The sequence below is a fragment of the Rhinoraja longicauda genome, chromosome 1 (genome assembly GCF_053455715.1).
Source record: "Rhinoraja longicauda isolate Sanriku21f chromosome 1, sRhiLon1.1, whole genome shotgun sequence".
Classification (NCBI taxonomy): domain Eukaryota; kingdom Metazoa; phylum Chordata; class Chondrichthyes; order Rajiformes; family Arhynchobatidae; genus Rhinoraja; species Rhinoraja longicauda.
Window position 1 is genome coordinate 123,820,159 of NC_135953.1, and position 27,048 is coordinate 123,847,206.

Genomic DNA, 27,048 nt, shown 5'->3' on the forward strand with positions numbered 1-27,048 from the left:
GCCTACGGCTGGGTGTCTGGAACTCCAGCCCAGCCAGAGCCGACAGATCCATTCCTATAACTGACTTCCGCAGCTGACATTGTGGGCTGGTATCTCGGCTTCCAAGGCCGTGACCTCTGATGGTCCGGCAAAACGGATAATATGGCAAGGCACTGGCACCAAAGGTGCCGGAAAATCGGTGATGGAGCTGTAGTAGTTTGCCCTGCATCCAAAATTCAATTCCTTTAACTTCAGTTATGTGAAGACACAGAGGAGGTTGGGATTGTTTTCCTTCGAGCTTAGAATGTGAAAGAAATACATTGGAAATAGTCACAAAATTAAGATAGGTTTTGGTTAATTATTCAGAGGTATTTTTCAAAAAAAGGAGGGGAAAAGAGGTCAATTTTCATCAAGGAGAATTCTTATCAGGGAGAGTATTGTCAAGCACAGGAATAAACTAGAATGGATTGAGAAATAGATTCTAAGGCAGTTTTCAAAGTACAACCAACTAATTGTCATTATTATGGAGATAAAGCTGGAAAATGAGATAACATTGTAAAACTCCTTCAACTGGCATCAAGTGGTGGGTCAGCTCTGCTTTGATCTATGATTTGCCTGAATATGCTGAGTAATGGTGTTACTCCAATAATTTTACAGTATACATCTTGGAGCAGCATGGAAGAGGGGTGGGCTCCAAGGTTCTTAAACTCAGAGCCCATTAGCTAAAAGCACCATCATCAGGGATTTGATATGGTTAAAATTCATATTCTAATGAAATTACCAATTGTCTCGGGGTCAAATCTAGGACACATTGGTTGCTCCAATTACCTAATCAGTCATTCGAGATGGGAATGCCAATGGATTATTTTAAAGCATGTAAAACCAATTATTTTCTATATTTGTTTTTTCAAAGCTTTCAATATGTTATCCTGAATGCTTGTGGGTCATTTGATAGTGTGGCAGAGAATGAGTGAGTGCATGCGTGTGAATAAATTAATGCATCGGGGATAAATATGCTTTGAGAACCATGTCACCCTTTCAGCTACCTACTTTCTACTTTTAAAATTATTGTACTGTTAGGGGAATCTTAACATCTGTAGATAACTCTTCAAAGTTTTAGTACCATACAGTATCTGAAACCAGAAGAAATCACTATAGATTTGTACTTTATTTTTGCAGCCACTCCGTCTAAAGCAATCACAACATCTGAATTTGTAACGTTAACGGACTTCTCGGAATCAAGAAATGTAAATATCTATCATCATGCTTATTATGGAATTGAGAATGCTTACAAATTTTGCTTTAACATGCATTTATGAGAGCATACTTTCTGTGTCAAGATTTTAGCATTTTGATGTATATAGGAAAACTATTTCCATTATGCTTTCATTTTAATGTTTGGATTTTAGTGCTAATTTCAATGTGTTTATTTGTTCCGAGATTTAGTTCTCCTTCTGAGTTTCTGGACTTAGTAATTTTGTTGGAATAGTATATTAATTACATTTATTTGGTTGAATATTGATGCATAGCGCATTTCTCTTATTCTTTCTGGGCCCATATATAATTTGCTTTCTGCATTGACCCCAGAGACGGACACCAGGCCATCATCTCCCAGACTGTTACCAAAATCATGTCCTCTAGAGACCTCCCCTTCACAGCCTCCAATCTTATAGGTTCCGATCCCTGCACTGCCCCCTTCTATCTCCTTCCAAAAGTCCACAAAACAGGATACCCTGGCAGACCTATTGTCTCTACAAAACTCATCTCCAAATGTCTTGATTCCATCCGATCACCCACTGGTCCTGTTCCTTCCTACCAACATCTGAGACACCTCACGCACACTTCAATCATTCAATACCTTTCAATTTATAAGCCCCATTGGCTCATCATTACCATGGATGTCCAGCCCCTTTACACTTTTAGATTTTTTTTAGATTTAGAGATACAGCGCAGAAACAGGCTCTTCGGCCCACCGGGTCAGCGCCGCCGAGCGATCCCCGCACACGAACACTATCCTACACCCACTAGGGACAATTTTTACATTTGCCCAGCTAATTAACCTACATACCTGTACGTCTTTGGAGTGTGGGAGGAAACCGAAGATCTCGGAGAAAACCCACGCAGGTCACGGGGAGATCGTACAAACTCTGTACAGACGGCGCCCGTAGTCAGGATCGAACCTGAGTCTCTGGCACGGCATTCGCTGTAAGGCAGCAACTCTACCGCTGCGCCACCGCGCCTCTGGTTCTTCCTTGAACAGAGACCCAAACAGTTTCTCTCTACTAACAGTCTTCTCCACCCGGCAGAATTTGGCTCAATAAATTTTCTTTTGACACCTCATTTACTTCAAATTAAAGATGTAGCCATGGGCACTCGCATGTGTCCCAGCTATGCCTGCCTTTTTGTTGGTTATGTTGGACAATCCTTGTTCCACATGTATACCTGCACCATCCACCAACTCTTTCTCCACTACATCGATGACTGTGTTGAAGCAGCATCCTGCACCTATGATGAACTGGTTGATTTCATTAACTCTACCACTAACATCCACCCTATTTTTAAATTTACTTGGACTATCTCTAACACCTTTCTCCCCTTTCTTGATCTCTCTATCTCCATCACAGGGCAGACAATTGTTGACATCTACTACAAACCCACTGACTCCCACAGTTATCTGTACTCCACCTCTCCTCACCTTGCCTCTTGCATGGACACTATCCCCTACTATCAATTTCTCAATCTCTGTTGCAATTGTTCCCAAAATGGGGTTTTCCATTCGAGGACATCTGAGATGTCTTTTCTTTAATAAACGTGGATTCTTCCTGCTGTCATAAATGAATCCCTCACCCATGTCTCCTCTGAACCCGGAGTTCTGCTGTCGCTTCCTCTCTCCAAACCGAACAAGGATAGAATTCCCCTGGTCCTCGCCTTTCACGCCACCAACCTCTGCATCCAACACATAATTCTATGAAATTTCTGTCACCTTCAATGTGATCCCACCAGCAGTCCAACCCCATCCACATCCCCAACCAGAGAAAATGTAATACCTGTCCCTATACCTGCACCCATCCCTGCTCCCGTTGTGATCAAAGTGCGATGTGCAGGTGATAAGGGAGGAATCAGAGCAAGTAGTCTTGAAAATATATGAACTGATGAGAAGTGGGAGTGAAGGGAGTTATAATTAAAAAATTTAGAATTCAGTGTTCATACCATTGGGTTGGAAGCCATGCAGGTGGAACTGTACGTCCAGTTTGTGTGGCCTCATTTGGCAATGGAGAACAGTCGGTAACGTGCTTCGCTGTGTGCTTTCAAATCTCTAGGCCAATGTTTTCTCCGATGATAGCATTATTGACAGCACATATCAATACAACTGCAAAATCTTTTAAACTTCTTTTCTGAGCAGAAGGTTAAATTAGACAAAAGTATTTAAATTTCAAAGTTCATGGACAACAAACGACTAAATTGTGAACAACTTGATAGTCTGCTTAACAATGAGAGCTAGTCATTTTAAATAGTAGTCATATTTAAAAGGGGAAAGTGGTTAAGCCAAATGTGGATTCTCATAGACACCAATAGAACATATAATAGGGAACCATAAGTGGCAGAGAAATTAATACTTGGGCCTGTCTTTGCAGAAGACACAAACAATTGCAAGAATGATCAGAGCAAAGGGTGCAGTGAGAAAGAGGAACCAAGGGAAAGTAGTACCGACAAAAATAGGAGAAAAGATGGTGATAGCAAAACCAATAAGTTCAAAAAGATCTGTTGATCGACATCCCAGAGTTCTGAAAGAGGTGACTGTAAATAACGGGCAATGAGCAGGATCTTTCAAAATGCCATAGATTCTGACCCCACCATTTAAGAAAGAAAGGAATGAGCAAACGGGAAACTATGACTTGCAAATCTAGCATCGTGAGAAAGGAGCAATGCTAGAATCTATAATGCCAGATATTATAATAGAACACTTAAAGAATATCAGGATTGAGAGGAAAACAAAAAAACTGCAGGTGTTGGTTTAAATCGAAGTTTTATACTGGAATAACTCAGTGGGTCACGCAGCATCTCGGGAGACAAGGAATGGGTGACGTTTCGGGTCGAGACCTTTCTTCAGTCTGAAGAAGGGTCTCGACCCGAAACGTCACCCATTCCTTGTCTCCCGAGATGCTGCCTGACCCACTGAGTTACTCCAGCATTTCATGTCTACCAGGAGTGAGAGAGTCGGCATGTATTTATTTAAGGGAAATCATGTTTGACTAACATGAGGCAAGATCAATGGATATGATGTATTCAGATTTTCAAAAGATATTAAATGTCGCCGACAACAGGTTGGTGAGTGAGATTAGACCATATGGAATTGGATGGTATGGAATGGAAATTGGTTGCAAGACTGAAAGCCAAGTGTGGAAATATGTGAAACTTTCTCAATTTAGCAGGCTGTGAGGTTTAGGATACTGCAGGGGTCACTGCTTGGCCCTCAACTATTCACAATCTATATTAATAATACCACTGAGAGGCCCAATTGTCATATTTCCAAGAGATATGAAAAATAGGCGGGATTGTATGTAGGGCAGAGGGATGTATAAGGTTTCACGGCAGAGACAAGCTACATGACTGAACGAGAACATTGCAGATGGAATGTAACATGGAAAAATGTTAGGTTGTTCACACTGGTACAAAGTGTGATCTTGGACAATTGTGTTATCACACTATTCTTAGCAAGTACTCCACTCAGCGGACTTCACAATAGCGGCCGCTCTCCTTCTTCTCCTCCTCCTCCTCCTCCTCCTCCTCCTCCCGTTCCACAATCTTGTGCGTGCATCCCGCCGCTGCGCTGCCTACCAGGAGGTGTATTCCACACTCCCGCCTGGCCCCAGACCATCACCGGACTACAACCCCCAGCGGGCAGCAAGGCACGCACGCGCGCACGCGCGCACACGCACACGCACACGCACACCCCTACACACCTCCTCCAGCGCCCGCTTCAACCGACGGCGTCGTCAACAACTCCAACAACAATGGCGGCCGCTATCCTTCTTTTCCTCCTCCTCCCGCTCTGCCATAATATTATTATGACTGAGTACAATACACAGACTGAGTACATTATTAAGGGGTTGGACATGTTAGAGGCAGGAAACATGTTCCCAATGTTGGGGGAGTCCAGAACCAGGGGCCACAGTTTAAGAATAAGGGGTAGGCCATTTAGAACAGAGATGAGGAAAAAATTTTTTAGTCAGAGTTGTAAATCTGTGGAATTCTCTGCCTCAGAGGGCAGTGGAGGCCAATTCTCTGAATACATTCAAGAGAGAGCTAGATAGAGCTCTTAAGGATAGCAGAGTCAGGGGGGATGGGGAGAAAGCAGGAGCGGGGTACTGATTGAGAATGATCAGCCATGATCACATTGAATGGCGGTGCTGGCTCGAAGGGCCGAATGGCCTACTCCTGCACCTATTGTCTATTGTCAGCTAAATCATAGTACTTATCCACTCTCCTAATTTATTCAGTCCTTGGCCCTCTGTCCCATCAACATGGTATCTAACTACCCATAAACTAATTGTCGCATGAACAGATCCCCCACTCATCCCTAATCCCGAATATATCTCTGTCTTACTCTTGATCAAGGCACCCATCCACCCGTGCCAAACTGTAGAACGTCAAGACCTTTCCAGGCTCCTGTCAGGCCCCTGTCCTCGGCCTACTCTTGTCCCCAACCTTCAGAATCAGACTTGGGTTTTGGACCTCGGGCTCTATCAAAACTCGCAATGGCAAGTGTGTAAGGGAAAAGGTTGTCGTAATGCTATGCAACAATATTAAAGGTCACCAACTAGGCCACATTCAATTTCCGGGTCTATGTTCTCTCGTGTGTCTTTATTTGTCAATTACACAAAATACAAGTTTACACAGGAATATACAAAAAATATATATATTTTGAAAATTGACATGCATATAATCAAATAAACATGTATGCAGTGTGCACTGTATTGGTCAATGGAAATATAACTGAAGTTAAATGGAATCAGTGCAATTCGTTCGGCCGCGAGACGTTTCAGCGCCCGGTGCGGGGACTGTGCGGGTCGGTCGGGGACGAGCTGTCTGTCCGTGGGCGTGGGGAAGAGAGTGGAAGTTTTGTTGCCTCCATCACAGTGAGGGGGTGTTTGGAGTCACTGTGATGGACGTTTGTGTTGGGGTTATGTGTCTTGTGTTCTTTTTTTTCTTTTCTATGACTGCTATGTAGTTTCGTTCGGTACTTCGGTACTGAACGACAAATAAAGCTCTGTTATACCTGTTATAGATAGTAGTGGAGGCCAAGTTTATGGATATTTTTAAGGTGGAGATTAACAGATCTTTGATTAGTATGGGTATCAGGGGTTATGGGGAGAAGGCAGGAGAATGGGGTTGAGAGGGAAAGATAGATCAGCCATGATTCAATGGTGGAGTGAATGATTGAATGGCCTAATTCTGCTCCTAGAACGTTGAACATGAACTGGGTGTCACCAGTTGAGTCCTGCATGTGTGAAGAAAAGTTGCCTTTGGACTTGGAATAATGTTATATATTCATGAGGAAAATCTAACTTGATTGCAACAGAAACCATGTTTATTATGTTTGATGCTTAAGATATGAGTCTAAAAGCAATTTTGCCTTAAGGATTACCTGTGAGATTTTTATTGAAGAAGTTTATACAAGAATTCTTTTAATATTTTGATTACACTTTCATACATTACACTTATCATTATTTAGGTGCATGTAAAAAGGTTATCGCAATAAGTAATATGTATGATACATGCGGGTTTTGTTAAATAGACCAAGGATAAGTAATGTGCATTGATTGATAAATATATATTTTACTAAGTAGGAAACTAAACTAAAGAGCTCAATGCCAAAAGTGTACTTTGATAGCAGCATGAAAATAGAACTAGCTGCATGCTTTCTATGCTGGAACAACACTTTGCCAGTGTGTGTGTGTTGATAGTCGAGTTTGTTATTGCGTGACTATAACACCAACTTATTTCTTCCTTATAAAATTTGCTAGAATAGTTTCAGATGGTTGCAGATGATGAAACCTGCTTTAACTATCACACACAAATATACACTTCCTCGCCCAACATACACACATTCACCTACATGAACACTTTCAACATATGGCAGGTTCTGTTTTCCCATTATAACGACCAATCTGGCAAAAATAATTAAAGGGATAGTCAACATTAGTGAAAAACTCAAGTTATGATATTATTGGACTGGCCGCACAGAGAAGGTCAGAAGGTCATAGTGATAGGAGCAGAATTAGGCCATTTGGCCCATTAAGTCTACTCCGCCATTCAATCATGGCTGATCTATCTCTTCCTCCTACCCCATTCTCTTGCCTTCTCCCCATAACCCCTAACACCGTACCAGTCAAGAATTTATCTATAAGAGAAGATAGGCACAAAATTCTGGAGTAACTCGGCAGGACAGGCAGCAGATCTATCTCTGCCTTAAAAGTACCCATTGACTTGGCCTCCACAGTCTTCTGTGGCAAAGAATTCCACAGATTCACCACCCTCTGACCAAAGAAATTCCTCCTCATCTCCTTCCTAAAGGAACGTCCTTTAATTCTGAAGCTATGACCACTAATCCTAGACTCTCCCACTAGTTGAAACTTCCTCTCCACATCCACTCTATCCAAGCCCTTCACTATTTGGTAAATTTCAATGAGGTCCCCCCTCATCCTTCAAAACACCAGCAACTACAGGACCAGTGCCATCAAATGCTCATCATATGTTAACCCACTCATTCATGGAATCATTCTTGTGACATAGAAACATAGAAAATAGTTGCAGGAGGAGGCCATTTGGCTCTTTGAGCCAGAAGCACCATTCACTTTGATCTATGTGGCGGCACGGTAGCGCAGCGGTAGAGTTGCTGCTTTACAGCGAATGCACCGCCGGGGACTCAGGTTCGATCCTGACTATGGGTGCTGCACTATAAGGAGTTTGTACGTTCTCCCCGTGACCTGCGTGGGTTTACTCCGAGATCTTCGGTTTCCTCCCACACTCCAAAGACGTACAGGTATGTAGGTTAATTGGCTGGGTAAATGTAAAAATTGTCCCTAGTGGGTGTAGGATAGTGTTAATGCACGGGGATCACTGGGCGGCACGGACTTGGAGGGCCGAAAAGGCCTGTTTCCGGCTGTATATATATGATATGATATGATATGATAGCTGATCATCCACAATCAGTAACCTGTGCCTGCCTTCTCCACATATTCCTTGATTCCACTAGCCCCTACAGCTCTATCTAACTCTCTTTTAAATTCATCCAGTGAATTGACCTCAACTCCCATCCGTGGCAGAGAATTCCACAAATTCACAACTCTCTGGGTGAAAAATGTTCTTCTCACCTCAGTTTTAAATGGCCTACCGTTTATTCTTAGACTGTGGCTCCTGGTTCTGGACTCCCCCAACATTGGGAACAATTTTCCTGCATCTAGGCTGTCCAGTCCTTTTATAATTTTATACGTCTCTATAAGATCCCCTCTCATCCTTCTAAACTCCAATGAATACAAGCCCAGTCTTTCCAATCTTTCCTCATACGACAGTCCCGCCATCCCAGGGATTAACCTCGTGAACCTATGCTGCACTGCCTCAATAGCAAGGATATCCTTCCTCAAATTAGGAGAACAAACGCACACAACACTCAAGATGCGGTCTCACCAGGGCCCTATACAACTGCAGAAGGACCTCTTTACTCCTACACTCAAATCTTCTCGTTATGAAGGCCAACATGCCATTAGCTTTCTTCACTGCCCGCTGTACCTGCACGCTTACTTTCAGTGACTGGTGTAAATGGACACCCAGGTCTCGTTGCATCTCCCCTTTACCTAATTTGACACCATTGAGATAATAATCTGCCTCCTTGTTTTTGCATCCAAAGTGGATAACCTCACATTGATCTACATTATTATACTGCATCTGCCCACTCACTCAAACTGTCCCAGTCACCCTGCGGATGCTGGTACTGCGGACACTTCAGTATCGGCGATGTCAACGGAGTGGTCCATCGGAGTGGTCCATCCTCTTTGCAGTTCACACTGCCACCCATCTGTGTCATCTGCAAACTTGCTAGTGTTACTTCTAATTCCATCATACAAATCATTAATATATATTGTAACTCACCACTGCCTGCCATTCTGAAAAGGACCCGTTTATTCCTACTCTTTGCTTCCTGTCTGCCAACCAATTCAATACCCTACCCTCAATACCATGTGCTCTAATTTTTCTCACCAATCTCCCGTGTGGGACCTTATCAAAGGCTTAGATACACTACATCCACTGGTCACCTTCATCTATTTTACTTGCCATCCTCAAAAAATTCCAGAAGATTGGTCAAGCAGGATTTCCCCTTCATAAATCCATGCTGATTTGGACCAATCCTTTTACTGCTATCCAAATGCTCTGTTATTACCTCTTTAATAATTGACTCCAGCATCTTACCCACCACTGATGTCAGGCTAACTGGTCTATAATTCCCCGTTTTCTCTCTCGCTCCGTTCTTGAAAAGTGGAATAACATTAACTACCCTCCAATCCATGGGAACTGATCTTGAGTCTATTAAACATTGGAAAATGATTACCAAAGCATCCATGATTTTTAAAGCAACCTCCTTGAGTACCCTGGGTTGCAGACCATCAGGCCCTGGGGATTTATCAGCCTTTGGTCCCATCAGTCTACCCAATACTACTTCTCGCCTAATGCAGATTTCTTTCATTTCCTCCCTAAATCCTCCGTCCTCTAGTACACCTGGGAGGTTGGTTGTGGCTTCCTTAGTGAAGACAGATCCAAAGTACCTGTTCAACTCGTCTGCCATTTCCTTGTTACCCAGAATAATTTCACCTGTTTCTGCCTTCAAGGGACCCACATTGGTTTTTACTAATCTTTTTCTCTTAACATGCCTAAAGAAGCTTTTACTGTCCTTCTTTACATTCTTGGCCAGCTTCCCCTCAGACTTCATCTTTTCAGCCCGTATTGCCCATTTGTTACCTTCTGTTGTCCTTTGAAAGTTGCCCAATCCTCTGGCTTCCTGCTCCTCTTTGCTATGTTATACATTTTTCTTTTAGTTTTATTTCATCCCTAACTTCCCTTGGCAGCCCTTGTTGCCTCTTGCTCCCCTTAGAATCTTTTTTCCTCTTTGGAATGAAATGATCCTGCATCTTCTGGATTATGTTCAGAAATTCCTGCCATTACTGTTCTACCATCATTCCTGCTAGAATCCTTTTCCAGTTGACCTTGGCCAGCTCCTCTCTCATGCCTTCATAGTCCCCTTTGTTCAATTGCAACACTGACACTTCTGATTTAACCTTCACCCTCGCAAATTGCAGATTAAAACTAATCATATTATGGTCACTACCTCCAAGCAGATCCTTTACCTTGAGTTCCCTTATTAAATCTGGTTCATTAGACAACACTAAATCCAGAATTGCCTTCTCTCTGGTAGGCTCCAGTACAAGCTGCTCTAAGAAATCCATCTTGGAGGCATTCTACAAATTCCCTTTCTTGGGGTCCAGAACCAACCTGATTTTCGCAGCCCACTTGCATATTGAAGTCCCCCACAACCTCAGTGGCATTACCTTTGTTACATTGCCAGTTTTAACTCCTGCTGCAACTTCTAGCCTATATCCGGGCTACTGTTTGGGGCCTGTAGATAACTCCCATTAGTGTCTTCTTACTTTTACAATTCCTCAACTCTATCCACAGTGACGCTACATCGTCAGTCCCTATGCCACTCCTCACAAGGGACTGAATTTCATCCCTCACCAACAGAGCTACCCGACCTCCTCTGCCCACCTGCCTGTCCTTTCTATGTATAGCCCTAAATATTTAGTTCCCAGTCGCGATCCTCCTGCAGCCACGTCTCTGTAATCCCCACAATATCATATCTGCCAATCTCTAACTGAGCCTCAAGCTCATCCACTTTACTTCTTACACTTTGCGCATTCATTTATAATACTTTTAATCCATTACTCATCTCACCTTTCGCATCAATTCCTATTACACTTGGCCATACTCTCCTATCCCTTCGTGAGCTTTCTGTCCCGTTAATTCTGAGGTCTTTCGTAACTTTTCCTATACTCTCTTTCCCTTTAACTCCATCCTTGTCTATCCCATTTGACAGAATTAATTTTGTTTTAGGAAACATTAAATATCTGAATACTTTTTATCAGGTGACTGAGCAACACACCCCTACTGAGCAACACCAAAAAGAGAGTTTTCAGCCACTAATTGAAAGGTCCTTTCATGCTCAAATACCATCACAGAAGAAAGCCCTGCAAGATTCATTTTTTACAAAAAAAGGTAAGATATTCAATGCATATCTTTATGATTTCATTGTTCATTCATTTAATAAGTATTCATTTATTAGAACATTCCTTAATGATATTTAAATGGCAAAAGATGATATTTACCTTTACACTTTTATATTCCAAGCAAACATGTATAAACATACATGAATGAATAGTGTTTCTGGGTGATGCGTAGCTTTTGAATGTGGTTCGAGGTTTGCAACTGCATTATTGTGTTTACTACACTCACCATATTTTTAGTTAAATGAAAATATGTTCCTGGTGGTTACTTCACCACATTGAGCGATATGTAAGCTGATTTTAGGTGGGTAGGCAGAAAGAGCTTTCCACTTTTGATCAGTGACTGGTGACTTGCCAAGAACTTAATTGTGTCACGATGACCTAGAAATTCCAGCAGATTTTGTTATTGAAGTGGTTCATGTACTTCTTGGAGCCTGTTTATGGCACAGAAGTCTTTTACAATTCATGTCATGCCATTCATTCTTAGGTCCATTCAGTGACACTAAGCACACCAGCTGAAAGCTAAATATCACTTCCCATTAAAATGACTGGTTATCACGATTTGTTGAATTAACACTGCTTCAGATGCTGCTGTAGCTTAACCCCAAACAGAATGGTCTACTGAGCTCTGCATATCGTCTATAATAATAGGAACAAAATATTCATAAACACATGATAATGGGGGAGTCCAGAACCAGGGGCCACAGTCTTAGAATAAAGGGGAGGCCATTTAAAACTGAGATGAGCAGGAACTTTTTCACCCAGAGAGTTGTGAATTTGTGGAATTCTCTGCCACAGAGGGCAGTGGAGGCCAAATCATTGGATGGATTTAAGAGAGAGTTAGATAGAGCTCTAGGGGCTAGTGGAATCAAGGGATATGGGGAGAAGGCAGGCGTGGGTTGCTGATTGTGGATGATCACAATGAATGGCGGCGCTGGCTCAAAGTGCTGAATGGCTTCCTCCTGCACCTATTTTCTATGTTTCTATAATGTGAAATCCTCAGATTTGAATTAACTACCTATGCTGATAATTTTAAAGTAACTTTCCCTGGACATTTTTATCAGGTGACAATGAACAATGATACATTTAACGTTGAGTGCTGCTGCATCACAAAACAAAAGTTCGGAGGCCATATTACATTTGTGTAAGACATTGGTGAGGTCACATTTAGATTATTGTGTTCATTTTTGGTCACCATGTTACAGGAAACATATTGTCAAGCTAGAAAGGATGTAGGAAAGATTTATGAGGATGATGCCAGGACTCGAGGGTCTGACCCAAAGGGAGAGGTTGAACATGCTAAGACTTTATTCCTTGGAGGGCAAGAGGATGAGGGGTGATCTTATAGAGGTGTACAAAATCATGGGAGCAATAGATCAGGTAAATACAATCTTTTACCCAGAGTAGGATAATCAAGAACCAGAGGACATAGCTTTAAGGTGAGAGGGGAAACATTCAATAGGAACCTGAGGGGTAACTTTCTACACAAAGGATGGTGGGTGTATGGAACAAGCTGCCAGAGGAGGTAGTTGAGGCAGGTACTATCGCAACGTTTAAGAAACATTTAGACAGGTACATGGATAGGAGAGATTTAAAGGAATATGGGCCAAATGCAGGCAGGTGGGACTAGTGCAGATGGGGCATGTTGGTTGGCGTGGTGAAGTTGGGCTGAAGGGCTTGTTTCCATCTTGTATGACTCTATGACCATGTAACTCTAAAACATGTACAATTGATAACTTTGTTCAAACATGTTCTATGAAACACTTTTAGATATGCTTACATTTTTTTGTGATGTAAATATATTTTGCAATATTTTACAGGAAGGAAAGAAATATGTATGCATGGAAAGCCTTAAGAGTTTCAAATTTAGCAAAACTATGTCCACAACAGTGATATAAACAAATTGCTGGATTTAAAAGGGCACATTGTGGATTTTTTTCCAGCCCATTATGATATAATGTCAATAACTACATATTGGATTTTTGTTACATTAAATAATATTAAATGTAAGACAGGTCACCAATTTAAGAAGGAAAGAGCTACCTATTTTTATATCTAAACCCACTGATTTATAGATTCACTCCTGAAGCCATGAACATTTGTTCTTGATACTGATGTGTGTGTATGGGAAAGGTTTCGGTGTGTTTTTTAATGGAAGTGAGTTTGTACTTTTAATGTTTAAATGTTCTCTTTAGAGCACATTGCTTAACTTTTTGCTTTGATTCCTTAGATATAAGGAATTTAATATAAGATAATATAAGATATAATGACCAGGTATTGAGGGTAGAGAGTGACTTCCCAGACTCCATGATCATTGTTTTGGGGGACTTTAACAAGGCAATCCTCAGTCGTGAGTGCCCAAAAGTATAGACTTCATGTTATCTGCCCCACCAGAGGAGAGAAAACACTTGATTACTGTTACACTTCAATCAAGAACGCATATGGCTCTGTTCCCCGGGCAGCTCTGGGTCTCTCTGATCATTGTTTAGTTCACCTTATTCCGACCTACAGGCAGAAACTAAAAACTGCTAAGCCTGTGGTCAGAACAACAAAAAGGTGGACAAGCAAGGGCATTAAAAAACTACAGTCCTGCTTTGACTGCACTGATGGGAATGTGTTCAGGGAAGCAACCACAAGCCTCGATGAGCTATATCAGCTTTTGTGAGGACAGTTGCATTCCCACTAAGATCCGGATCTGGTTCAACAACGACAAGCCCTGGTTCACAGCAGAACTCGGACAGCTCCGCTAGTCAAAAGATGAGGCCTACAGGTGTGGGGATGCAGACCTCTACAGGCAGGCCAAGTACAAGCTGAGAAGAGGAATCAGAGCTGCCAAGGAAAGGTACTCTGAGAAGCTGAGGAACAAGTTCTCAGCTAATGATTCTTCAGTTTGGAAGGGCTTGCAAGAAATTATCAGCTACAGGAGTTGGATAGAGCTCTAGGGGCTGGTGGAATCAAGTGATATGGGGAGAACGCAGGCACAGGTTACTGATTGTGGATGATCAGCCATGATCACAATGAATGGCGGTGCTGGCTCGAAGGGCCAAATGGCCTCCTCTTGCAACTATTTTCTATGTTTCTATGAAAACCCCCCGCTCCTCGGACAATCGTCATCTGACCAATGACCTGCATGTTTGAGAAACAGAAACATAACCCTGAGACCCACCCCCCTCCCCCTCAATCGCCACTTCATACCTACTCGCAGCCTGACTACGTTCTGCAAAGACTGGACCCTTTCCCCACCCACTCCTCCCCAATCACCACTTCACACTTACTCACAGACTGCCCCCCCCCTCCCCCACCCCATCTGCAACCATCACTTCATACCCACTTACAGACTGACTCCAGTCTGTAAAGACTGGCCCCTCCCACCCCTCTCCAATCACCACTTCACACCCACTTACTGCCTGACTCCAGTCTGCAAAGACTGGGCCCTCGTCCACTACCCACCCCCTCCTTGCTGCCCAACATCAGTCTGCCACTTCTCCACCTCCAACAATAGAAATTGAAGAGGTGGAGAGGCTATTCAGGAGACAGAAAAGCCAGAAATCTCCAGGACCAGACAATGTTTCCCCCTCTACCCTCAAGCTCTGTGCCCAACAACTGGACATTCTACACAGACATTTTCAACCAGTCCCTGCAAACTTGTTCTGCCTGCTTCAAAGTCTCCACTATTGTCCCTGTACCCAAAAAGACAAGGATCACTGGTCTTAATGACTACGGGCCTGTCACACTGACCTCTGTAATCATGAAGACCCTTGAAAGACTTGTGCTGGCCCAGCTGAAAAACATCACAAACCCCCCTGCTGGACCCTCTGCAGTTTGCATACAGGGCCATTAGATCGGTGGATGACGCAGTCAACCTAGGCCTGCACTTCATCCTCCAGCACCTAGACTGCAAGGGGGACCTATGCCAGGATTTTGTTTATGGACTTTAGCTCTGCATGTAACACCATTGTGCCAACGCTATTACACTCAACTCTCCCAGTTGACTGTGCCTGAACCCTTCTGTCAGTGGATCATCAACTTCCTGACAGATAGGAAGCAGCATGTGAGGCTGGGAAAGCACATCTCGGACCCACAGACTCTCGGCATAGGAGCACCGCAAGGCTGTGTACTCTCCCGTCCTCACCTTCTCCATCATGGTCTGGTTTGGCTCAGCCACCAAGCACGACATCCAGAGGCTGCAAAGAATCGTTCGATCAGCTGAGAAAGTTGTTGGCTGCAACCTTCGCCCCATTGACGAACTGTACACTGCAAGGGCCAGGAAGCGAGCGGGTAAGATCATCACTGACCTCTCACCATGGCCACAAACTCTTTGAAGCACTTCCCTCTGGAAGGCGACTCCTGACTGTCAAAGCAGCCACAGCCAGACATAAAAACACCTTTTTTTCTGCGAGTAGTAGCTCTACTCAATAACAAAGTCTGTAGTCTCTTTTTGTTCTGGTTTATTTCACTCACATGTTTAAACCGTAATGTTATATTCTTAATGTTTTAATATTTTATGCTTTATTCTTAATTGTTTACTGTATGTACGTGTTGTTACTCGCGAGTGGAGCACCTAGGCACATTCCTTGTATGTGTACATACTTGGCCTCTAAACATTCATTCATAAGCAATCAAAATTAGTCTTGATATAATGAATAATGTCCATAACTTTTTATTTAAAAATGGATCCATCTTTCTTTGCAGGTTCTCCAAACTTAAGTGATGTGATAAATACCATCACTACACCACACAAAATGGCAGCAAGAAAGAGAGCACAGAGGTAAATATCAACATATTGTTTCATTTGTTTCAAACTCAGGGTGAGGGTTGCAAAAATTATGGGACTTTTTTTCTCCCCAAAATGGAACAGATTAGTTTGGTATAAAATAATAGAATTTATATTATTTTCTTCCCTTTGTAAATACTGTAAATGCACAATGTGAATAAGTTATGTCATATGACTATGGTATGTTTTGATTAGCTAAATGTGTTTTAAGACAAAACTGAATAAATGGAAAAAAAAGGTTGTGTCCAATGTTTTATTCCACTAATTGAGATGTTATTTTTACATTGTTAAGCGTACCTGTTCACCTGTTTCGAAATGTATCAATGGATGGAAAAGTAAATTCTCCACAAGCAGGCACACCTCGTTCTGCTAAAGGTAAAAACAAATGCTTTCTCTATATAAAATTTTCAAAACTTTGGTTTAATTAAGAAAGAGTAAGGCAAAATAAGGAATAATTCTATTGTATGATTTCATTTAAAAAATACATCCAAGAAAGGCAATTCAAACACAGCTGCACCATGGCATCCAATTGCACCTTATATTATAGTAAGATCTTTGGTCCATTATTTAACCTAGAGAGCCATGTCAAATGATAGTTTCCCTTTGAATGAAGAAGGTCAGGCAATCATTTATAAACTTGCCTTTTCAAAGGCTGACTGTCCTGTAATTTTGCCTTTCATCTTAGCATTTCATTTCTTGGGTAGCTTTAATAAAGGATTTTCAGAACATAATTCTCTTTTCTACAAGGCAGTGAGCTCTCACTGCACTCAACTGTAGAAATAAAGACATGCTCCAGAATTAGCTGTACTCTCTCTGACCAAGTTATTAACAGTAGAGCTGACACTGGAAAGACTGAAGGACCTGAATTTTTCTTCGTCCTTTCACATGGGGAAGGGTTGTTTGGTGTCTTGATTTCATTGTGAGCTTTGCTTCAAGTTCCATATCCTTGGCATAATGTTGCCCATCTCCGCTCCTAAATCAGAAGTTCTACTGCCAATAATTTATAACCATGTTTCTTTCAGATGCAACTGTTTTCCAATGCTCTACTACTCTTCCTCCCTTCGATACAAGTTCATCCATAATATTAGAGGTTGCTCACATTTGTCACCAATGCCTCCACTCTGACCTTCTTGTTCACTAATTCCAACCCTACCAGTCTTCAAAATCTCAGTATTCCTCCAAATCTAATTCCCTGTGTACACCCCACTTGATTTTTGTCCTTTAGCTTCTGAGATCCCTCATTTCTGCCTTTCAAATCAATCTTTTCTAATAACTCCTTTGGTTCAGCATTTTTTTTTTTTATTACACTTCCGTACAACTTGGGATGGTTCCTTGTTAAAGGGACTAGTAAATACGATAGAACTTTATTTATCCCAGGAGGGATTTTAATTAAATGCAAATTACTTTGATATTACTCATTTTTTAATACAACATAGTGTTTTTGTTTTATTTGCTTTGTGCCAAGCCATCTAAAATTATACATACCGGCCATCCCCACATTTAAGTGTGGAAATTCGCAATAACAAAATTCACAAATAGCTATCCAAACATTTGAGATACAAATTAAAGTTTGCTTTCATGGAATTCATGTGAAAAAAGCAAATAAGCACAATACTTTCCTTTCAACTCACAGTTCTTGAATATGTGTAGATGACATGGCTTTGTGGTGTGTGAAATTGCGATACGGACTATTCTCTCGGAGTGCAACCTTGCTGTAACACCTGTATATTTGAAATTTAAAGGATTTTTCATTTCTTTTTTTAACATTTTTTTTTACTTTTGACAAAATCAAAAATGTCACATAAGCATGGAGCATCTCAGTTCACGAAACGGCAGCCTTGCTTTTGATGCCTCGCAATGATGGAACAACTAACGAAAATGAGTAACTGAGGGGACCTTGAGTCTGCAAGGTCATTGTGATCTGTTTCTTCAGTCTCCCAAGTTCACCAACACCCTGAAGAGAACAATTGGATCAGGAAGCAAAGAGAGACATTAAAAAAACTCAAAAGGTCAAATACGTTTGTTTGTTTTTTCTGAAGTTTTTAATATCTCAGAGTAATATTTGGAGGTACAGATTGAACCAATGATTGAACTAAGATGGTTCAGATATTCCTGTAAAACTAATTGCGCATTCCTGGTCCCATTATTGCAATGTTAAGAAAATCTCTCGTGGATTGTGGTGCAAGAAGGAATTAATTTTTATTTATTGCAAATTGCTGGATGATTTCCATTGCTGCACAACTTTGTCAGAACCAAAGATCTTTCCTTTCTGTGAAGTGAAGCAGCTGCATTTAATCTGTCAATGAAGATTAATTGCACCTCAAATCAAGAACTGAGAAGCAAAATATACCCAAAGTCTATTATTGGCTAGCATGGACAGATGGGCTGAATGACCCTTTTGCTGCTTTTTTCTGTGATTCATTATTTAGAGCTAGTACTTCACGTAGTACGAACTCTGTGGAAGGTTGTTTTTTGGACTGGAGGCAGGGACCAAGCCTCAGGGTCCGGTGCTGGGCTGTTTGTTATCTATATCAATGATTTGGATGAGGATGTACAAGGCATGATTAGTCTGCAGATGACAGAAGTGGATGGTATTGTAGATTGCAAAGATGATTGTCAAAAATTGCAGCAGGATCTTGATTGGTTGGGCAGGTGTTCGGACGAATGGTTAATGGAGTTTCATTTCAATGATACTTTATTGTCACATGTACAGGTGCAGTGAAATGCTTTGCTTTGTATACAATCCAGTAATATCTAAAAGCAGACTTCACCCAGGCAGACCTTCATTTTCAGCGGTCCTCTCAGCGGCCCACCGCACTCTTGGCGGCGCTCAAGGTGGACCATCAAGACCCCTCTTCGCTCTTGATGGTGCACCTTGCTCTCGATGGTCCACCTATGCTCTTGACTGTCCACCTTGCTCTCGATGGTCCCCCTATGGTCTTGACTGTCCACCTTGCTCTCGATGGTCCCCCTATGCTCTTGACTGTCCACCTTGCTCTCGATGGTCCACCTATGGTCTTGACTGTCCACCTTGCTCTCAATGGTCCACCTCGCTCTCATACAGAGAAGTGTGAGGTGTTGCATTTTGGGAAGTCGAACCTGGGCAGGACCAATACAGTGAAAGGCAGGGCTCTGGGGAGTGTTGTCGAACAGAGGGATCTAGAAGTGCAGGTGCATAGTTCCTTGAAAGTGGTGCCACACGTAGATAGGGTGGTCATTGGCATTCATCACTCGGAGTATTTTGTGAATGGATGTTTGGTGTCCATCTTACATGCTTTACAAGACACTGGTGAGGCCACATTGAGAATATTGTCTATTTTTGGTCACCCCTGTTATAGGAAAGAAGTTGTTAAGCTGGAAAGGGTGCAGAGAAGATTTACGAGGATGTTGCCAGGACTCGAGCCTGAGCTATAGGAAGAGGTTCAGCAGCCGAGGACAATCCCTTGGTGCGCAGGAGGATAAGGGGTGATCTTATAGAGGTGTATAAGATCAGGAGAAGAATAGATAGGGCAAATGCACTGTCTTTTACCCTGAGTAGGGGAACCAGGTTTAAAGTGGTAGGAGAAAGATTTAATAGGAACCTGAGGGGCAACTATTTTAGACCAAGGGTGGTAGGTGTGTGGTATATGGAACGAGCTGCTGGAGGAAGTAGTAGAGGCAATTTAGAAACATTTGGGCAGGTATGTGAATAGGATAAGTTTAGACGGATATAGGCCAAATGCAGGCAGGTGGGACTAGTGTAGATGGGACGTTGGTCAGCTTGGGTAAGTTGGGCCTAAGAGCCTGTGTCCATGCTGTATGACTCTATGACTGGGAGAACATGGGTAGGTAGTATCTCAGGTTGGGACCCTTCTTCAACAAGTCAGGTCGGGACCGTGCTTCATGTTTCGTCCTGACCCGAATCTTTATTTCTTTTTTTGTGAACCAGCATCTGCATTTCTTATAACTACGTGTGGCACACATCTTTGTGGAAGTCACTTGGCACTGACTTCAGATTAATGATTGTTTTAATATAATTTACTTAAAATTGTATTGTGCTGGTGATACCGTGTCAATCGTAGTCTTTTCAGAAAGGGTTGATGACGTTTAAAGTGCTGGGATCATTTACAGTGCCTGTTCATACTTGGACTACATCAGGGAGCCCAATAAGTCCATCTTTTTCCTGGAAGGAAATTCAGTCATTACTGGAGTCTCTGAAGTGCTACATGAAGTACCAGTTCTAAACATTGAATTGCTGAAAAGTACAGCAAAGAGGCCATTCAGCCCAAGAAAGATCCCAGCCTAAACTGTCACCTATCCATATTTTCCAGGGATGCTTCCAGTCCTGCTGAGTTACTCCAGAACTTTGTCTTTTATGTGTGCCACATGCATGGAAGACTTGAAACAAAAATATGGAGGTCGGTAATCAGGTTCCTGATAAAATTCTATTGTGTGGTGCTAAAACGTTGCCATGTGTGATTGAATTTCATGACTTCCCTGTTGCTTTGGAAGCGATGAGAAATCCAACCAGCAGTACAATTAAAATGAAATATGATGGAAACCTTTTGTTAAGGCAAATAGACAGATCCCAAACAGGATGCCACATCCAAAGTTTTATGTTTTCCACACCCCTGGGTTAGTGGTTAAATGCTAGAACTCATGGAATTAATTGAAAAATATAGGAGATTTAACCATGCTGGCAAGCATTTAACCTGCACAATTATGAAAACAACAATTATTTATTCATAGGAAAAATAACTACAGATGTTGGTTTAAATCGAAGGAAGACGCAAAATTCTGGAGTAACTTAGCGGGTCAGGCAGCATCTCTGGAGAGAAGGAGTGGGCGACGTTTCAGGTCAAGACCCTTCTTCAGTCAGAAGAAGTGTCTCGACCCGAAGCGTCACCCGTTCCTTCTCTCCAGAGATGCTGCCTGACCTGCTCCCTGATGCTGCCTGACTCCAGCATTTTGTGTCTACCTTCAATTATTTATTCATCTTGTTCTAATTTGCCATTCATGCTAACTGGTACAATTAATTGACTTTGAGACCCTTCAGACCACATCTTTAGCCATTGCGTACTCAACGCCAACTTCATTTCACAATTTAAGATTTTAATTGCAATTTCACAGATGTGCCTGTTGTGAATAATATCTTACCAACCAGCCAGTTTTGAAGGAAACCAACCAGGAACGAAGAATAAATGCCAGTCTTAGCAATGATGCAAAGAATCTGTAAATGAATAAGTAAAAGTATACAAATTTATCCTTGTTAAAGCAATATTTCCCAAATATAAATATAGTGTCACTTTCCTTGCAAAGTCACTTGATTGATATTTCCTTGTACTTCCACATTAACTTTGCTGCTCATCGTGATATCTTGATATCTTTTCTACACCACAGAGACAAAAGGCAGATGGATCAGTTTAGTTTATCAGTTTAGTTTATGGTCATGTGAAAAGGTACAGTGAAAAGCTTTTGTTGCGTGCTGACCAGTCAACAGAAAGATAATACATGATTACAACGATCCATTTGCAGTTTTCGATACATAAGGGAATGACATTTAGTGCAAGGTAAAGCCAGCAAAGTCCGATCAAGGATAGTCCGAGGGTCTTCAAAGAGATCAGTCTGAAGAAGGGTCTTGACCCGAAACGTCACCCATTCCTTCTCTCCTGAGATGCTGCCTGACCTGCTGAGTTACTCCAGCATTTTGTGAATAAATACCTTTGATTTGTACCAGCATCTCCAGTTATTTATCTATTGGGTGCTTTCCTGTTTTCTAATGTTAGATGTTGATAATGGAGTTCAACTGAAATAGTCAGTGGAATTGATGGAGGTCTGGGCTGATGCTTAGAGTTGGGCTAATCCATCTACATTAGGCAGAGGAATGGCCTAAACTAGAATGTAATCAGCAAGCTTTTCTTCCATTAGATTCCTAGTCCATGAGAGACAGATTTTCCATAAATCTCCTCGAGATTCATGGTTTCTACGCCTTTTAACTTGCACCATGATAACATAATGAAATAAGAGCAGCTGTTTGGGCAATGATGCCAATCCTGTAATTCAGGTTAATCATGGCTCCTCTGCTCCAGGCCTCACTCTTCTGAAAATTTTCCCATGGACCACAATTCCCTAATTTTTCACTCTTTTGTTCAATCATTCAAGCACCAGTGATATTTCAACATGATTTATGAAAGCAAATCATTACAATAAACTATGGACAATTTGCTCTTGTGGCTTATGATAAAATATGAGCCTTTTATTTCTGTTTTAATGCATAACCTGCAGGACTGGCAAGAAGGAATAAACAAGTCAGTGAATTATGCTTTTTGTGATCTTGAATTATAAAGCTCAAGCCCAATAGAAACAGGCTTAGTCAACAAGAAAGGCCACTGTTGTGATGATGATGGCCAGTGTCTTAATATTTATGTAATGCAGTGGTACTTAGAAAAGAGACATTACAATTCTGTAAATGTTTTTAGATCCAGAAAAGCCTTCAGTTTCTTTGGGTACGTCAAAGATGAGCATAAATTGCAGTTCTTAAATACAAAATATAAGAACAACTTTCACAAAGATGAAAAAACACATCACCATCACATCATCAGCAACCTCCATCCACATAGACCTGGGCTTTATAGTAGGCGGTGAGCTATCTGTATTAGCACTGATCTCAATACCAAGTCACTTCCTTTTGGTGGATTTGCCAATGGGATAAAGTGAACACAATCATTCTTGGCAAAGCCCTGCACATCAATATATAAAAGAGCCACAATAATAATACAGCTGAAACATTATTTTAGTTTAAAAATATGATTTTTTTTAATGAAAAACTTGAAAATTGAAACCGTTTAAAAAATATATATATAATGAAAAAAATCAATATAAAATTAATTTTTAGTTATTTTTCCCCATTGAAATGAATTGATTCAGACAAATTTCCCTGAGTAAACACTGGGGAATTGCCACAACTTTCCTCCCTGCGTGCTGGAATTTGTGTCCAACAGCATAAAGCATTCAGCCAAATGCTGGTGATCAGCTGCCAGCAAGTTTGAGATGACTTTCATGCATTTTTGAGGAAATCCCAAATTCGCTAGCAATTACATGGGGAAATGTCAGCAGTTCTGCTTGAACTGCTTGCATTTCACTGCAAAATGTAGGCTGTAGTGTTGGCTAATTTTTTAAAAATTATTAATTTTTTCATTATTAATTTTTTTAAACATTTCCGTCACCTACAATGGGACCCCACATCTTCCCATCCCCTCCCCTTTCTGCGTTCTGCAGAAACCGCTCCCTCCATAACTCCCTGGTCCACTCGTCCCTTCCTACCCACACCACCCCATCCCCGGGCACTTTCCCCTGCAACCGCAGGAGATGCAACACCTGTCCCTTTACCTCCCCCCTCAACTCCATCCAAGGACCCAAACAGTTTTTTCAGGTGAGACAGAGGTTCACCTGCACCTCCTCCAACCTCATCTATTGCATCCGCTGCTCTAGATGTCAACTTCTTTACATCGGCGAAACCTAACGCAGGCTCGGCGATCGTTTCGCTCAACACCTTCGCTCAGTCCGCCTTAACCAACCTGATCTCCCGGTGGCTGAGCACTTCAACTCCCCCTCCCACTCCCAGTCTGACCTTTCTGTCATGGGCCTCCTCCAGTGCCATAGTGAGGCCCACCGGAAATTGGAGGAACAGCACCTCATATTTCGCTTGGGCAGCCTGCAGCCCAGTGGTATGAACATTGACTTCTCCAACTTTAGATAGTTCCTCTGTCCCTCTCTTCCCCTTCCCGTTCCCAGTTCTCTATCTTCCTGTCTCCACCTATATCCTTCCTTTGACCCGCCCCCCTGACATCAGTCTGAAGAAGGGTCTCGACCCGAAACGTCACCCATTTCTTCTCTCCTGAGATGCTGCCTGACCTGCTGAGGTTACTCCAGCATTTTGTGAATAAATGACAATCTGTTTAAGTCACTTAAATTGGATTTTTAAAACATTTTGTTTTGTCTAGAAACAATTATTAAATATTCATTTGATCAGAGATTTTCATGAGTAAAAATCAATAATGAATTAATTTGGTGATGCTGTTAGTAATCCTGAAAATGTTTTTCATGCAATGAAAATCTAATTAAATCTACTTAAGAGGTGAATGAGCAGTAAGGCCATTTTTACTCAGACCTAGAATTTGGAAGACAGTTATAAGATATAGTTCCACTGCAAACCAGTTTTCCAGGAATCATATTTACTTCCACTTTGTCACAGATCTTTCCATTACTCCTCTCCACCGCCCACTTAAGATGTCCCCACCTATCCCCACACCTGAACACACAATGCACAATTTTCTCTGCATTGTCAAACCTGTCTATCTTTAATTATTCCCAGTTCTGATTAATATCATCGATATAAGAAGCTAACTCATTGCTTGACCTGCTAAGTATTTACAACAATTTTTGTTTTTATTTTATTTTAATTCCTCCTTGGTTTTCTACTGTAACAAAATTAAACTCAGAACAGTCATTTGTAGGATTTAAGGATCTGAAGCAGGAGGAAACTCTTATAAAGACCACTGCTAGAAAACTCTCAGGACATTTTGTTTGGCTTTTGACTTATTTTTACTCAGTTGAGCCAACTGGTCCGACTTTGGGTCTGTGTAGCGGCTCCATTGACAGAGGTATATGTCTACAAATTAGTTTTCTAGATCCAGCTATACTGGCAGTGGTCTGAATTCCCTTGTTTTTGGTTTTGCAGGTCCTCTGATTGTATCAAAGAACCAGGGAGTTTCAATAACCATGTCTCCCAACTTTGAAACTCTGTTCATTACTTGTAACTGGTTGCCAGCTGTATTTGTGGATGGAATTTATAGATTATTTCCCTGTGCTTGTGCCATATGTTATTCTTCCCTCAAAGTTGTGGTGGGACACTACATCAACACCAAGCTACAAGGAACTGTAGATGCTTGAATTTTCAGCTAATCATAAAGTGCTGTAGGAACTCAGCAGGTCAGGCAGCATTTATGGAGAGACTGAGACATGCTGAATTCCTTCAGCACTTTGTGTTTTGACGATAACAACATCAATGGAAATACAAGGCCTCAGGCTTCTAAAGTAAAGGTCTTCAAGAAATGAAGTTGAGAATTATTTTGATATTTATGGAACAAAATTTGCATTATAAATTTAAGATCACACCTCTTTGAAGATTTGTCACTTGCTACAACTCTTAGCAAACTTTGCTGGTACAGTTCACAATTCTTGCAATAACTCTCACTACAGCATGACGTGCGACTGATTCCCAGCAAGAGTGTTATAGCAGTGGCCTTTTATATGTCCACAGCCATCTGTTACATAAAACACTCATTGTGGTGAAATGTGTTTGTTTCCCGAAAAGGTTGTTTTAATTGATTACTCAAAAAGCAGACTTATCATGATGGCAAAGGGTTTGGAATTAAAGTTGCTAGCTGAATTGATAATGCAATTAGCTGAAACCTTTACATTTTGTGTGGTGTGGTCGAATTTTTAAAAAAACCCCAGCCATTGCTTTCTCAGGCTGAGTTACTGATTAAAGATTTATTGATTTTGGAAGCTGTTATAGACAATAGACAATAGGTGCAGGAGTAGGCCATTCGGCCCTTCGAGCCAGCACCGCCATTCAATGTGATCATGGCTGATCATTCTCAATCAGTACCCCGTTCCTGCTTTCTCCCCATTCCCCCTGACTCCGCTATCCTTAAGAGCTCTATCTAGCTCTCTTGAATGTATTCAGAGAATTGGCATCCACTGCCTTCTGAGGCAGAGAATTCCACAGATTCACAACTCTCTGACTAAAAAAGTTTTTCCTCATCTCTGTTCTAAATGGCCTACCCCTTATTCTTAAACTGTGGCCCCTGGTTCTGGACTCCCCCAACATTGGGAACATGTTTCCTGCCTCTAACGTGTCCAACCCCTTAATAATCTTATACGTTTCGATAAGATCTCCTCTCATCCTTCTAAATGCCAGTGTATACAAACCTAGTCGCTCCAGTCTTTCAACATATGACAGTCCCGCCATTCCAGGAATTAACCTAGTAAACCTACGCTGCAAGCCCTTGATTCTTAAGAATCTGGTATGTAGACTTGGAGGAAAACTCCAATCTTAGAAACATAGAAACATAGAAAATAGGTGCAGGAGTAGGCCATTCGGCCCTTCGAGCCAGCACCACCATTCAATATGATCATGGCTGATCATCCAAAATCAGTACCCCGTTCCTGCTTTCTCCCCATATCCCTCGATTTTGTAAGCCCTAAGAGCTATATCTAACTCTCTTGAAAACATCCAGTGAATTGGCTTCTATTGCCTTCTGTGGCAGAGAATTCCACAGATTCACAGCTCATTGCGTGAAAAAGTTTTACTTCATCTCAGTCCTAAATGGCCTACCCCTTATTCTTACACTGTGACCCCTGGTTCTGGACTCACCCAACATCGGGAACATTTTTCCTGCATTTTCCTGCAATCTTTTAAGAAGTTTATATGTTTCTATAAGATCCCCTCTCATCCTTCTAAATTCCAGTGAATATAAGCCCATTCGATCCATTCTTTCATCATATGTCAGTCCCGCCATCCTGGAAATTAACGTGGTGGACCTACGCTGCACTCCCTCAGTAGCAAGAATGTCCTTCAAATTAGGAGACCAAAACTGCACACAATACTCTTAAGTGTGGTCTCACTAGTGCCCTGTACAACTGCAGTAGGACCTCCTTGCATGAAGGCTAACATGCCATTTGCTTTCTTCACTACCTGCTGTACCTGCAAGCTCAGTGATGTACAAGGACACCAAGTCTCATTGCATCTCCCCTTTTCCTAAACTGACACCATTCAGATAAAAATATCTGCCTTCTTGTTCTTGCCACTAAAGTGGATAACCTCACATTTATCCACATTATACTGCATCTGCCATGCATCTGCCCACTCACCCAACCTATCCAAGACACCCTGCAGCCTCATAGTATCCTCCT

General features: G+C 41.7%; 1 protein-coding gene across 1 annotated transcript in view; it reads left to right on the forward strand.

Moving 5' to 3' along the window:
• LOC144600570 (uncharacterized) overlaps positions 1 to 17,982 on the forward strand; it is a 129,110-nt gene extending 111,128 nt beyond the window's left edge. Inside the window, exons 6-10 of the mRNA XM_078412316.1 lie at positions 1,159 to 1,226; positions 11,178 to 11,307; positions 16,008 to 16,083; positions 16,382 to 16,464; positions 17,896 to 17,982. Coding sequence (XP_078268442.1) covers positions 1,159 to 1,226; positions 11,178 to 11,307; positions 16,008 to 16,083; positions 16,382 to 16,464; positions 17,896 to 17,975 — 437 coding nt within the window. The 3' untranslated portion in view covers positions 17,976 to 17,982. The remainder of the gene's footprint in view (positions 1 to 1,158; positions 1,227 to 11,177; positions 11,308 to 16,007; positions 16,084 to 16,381; positions 16,465 to 17,895) is intronic.
• Positions 17,983 to 27,048: the final 9,066 nt, after the last annotated feature.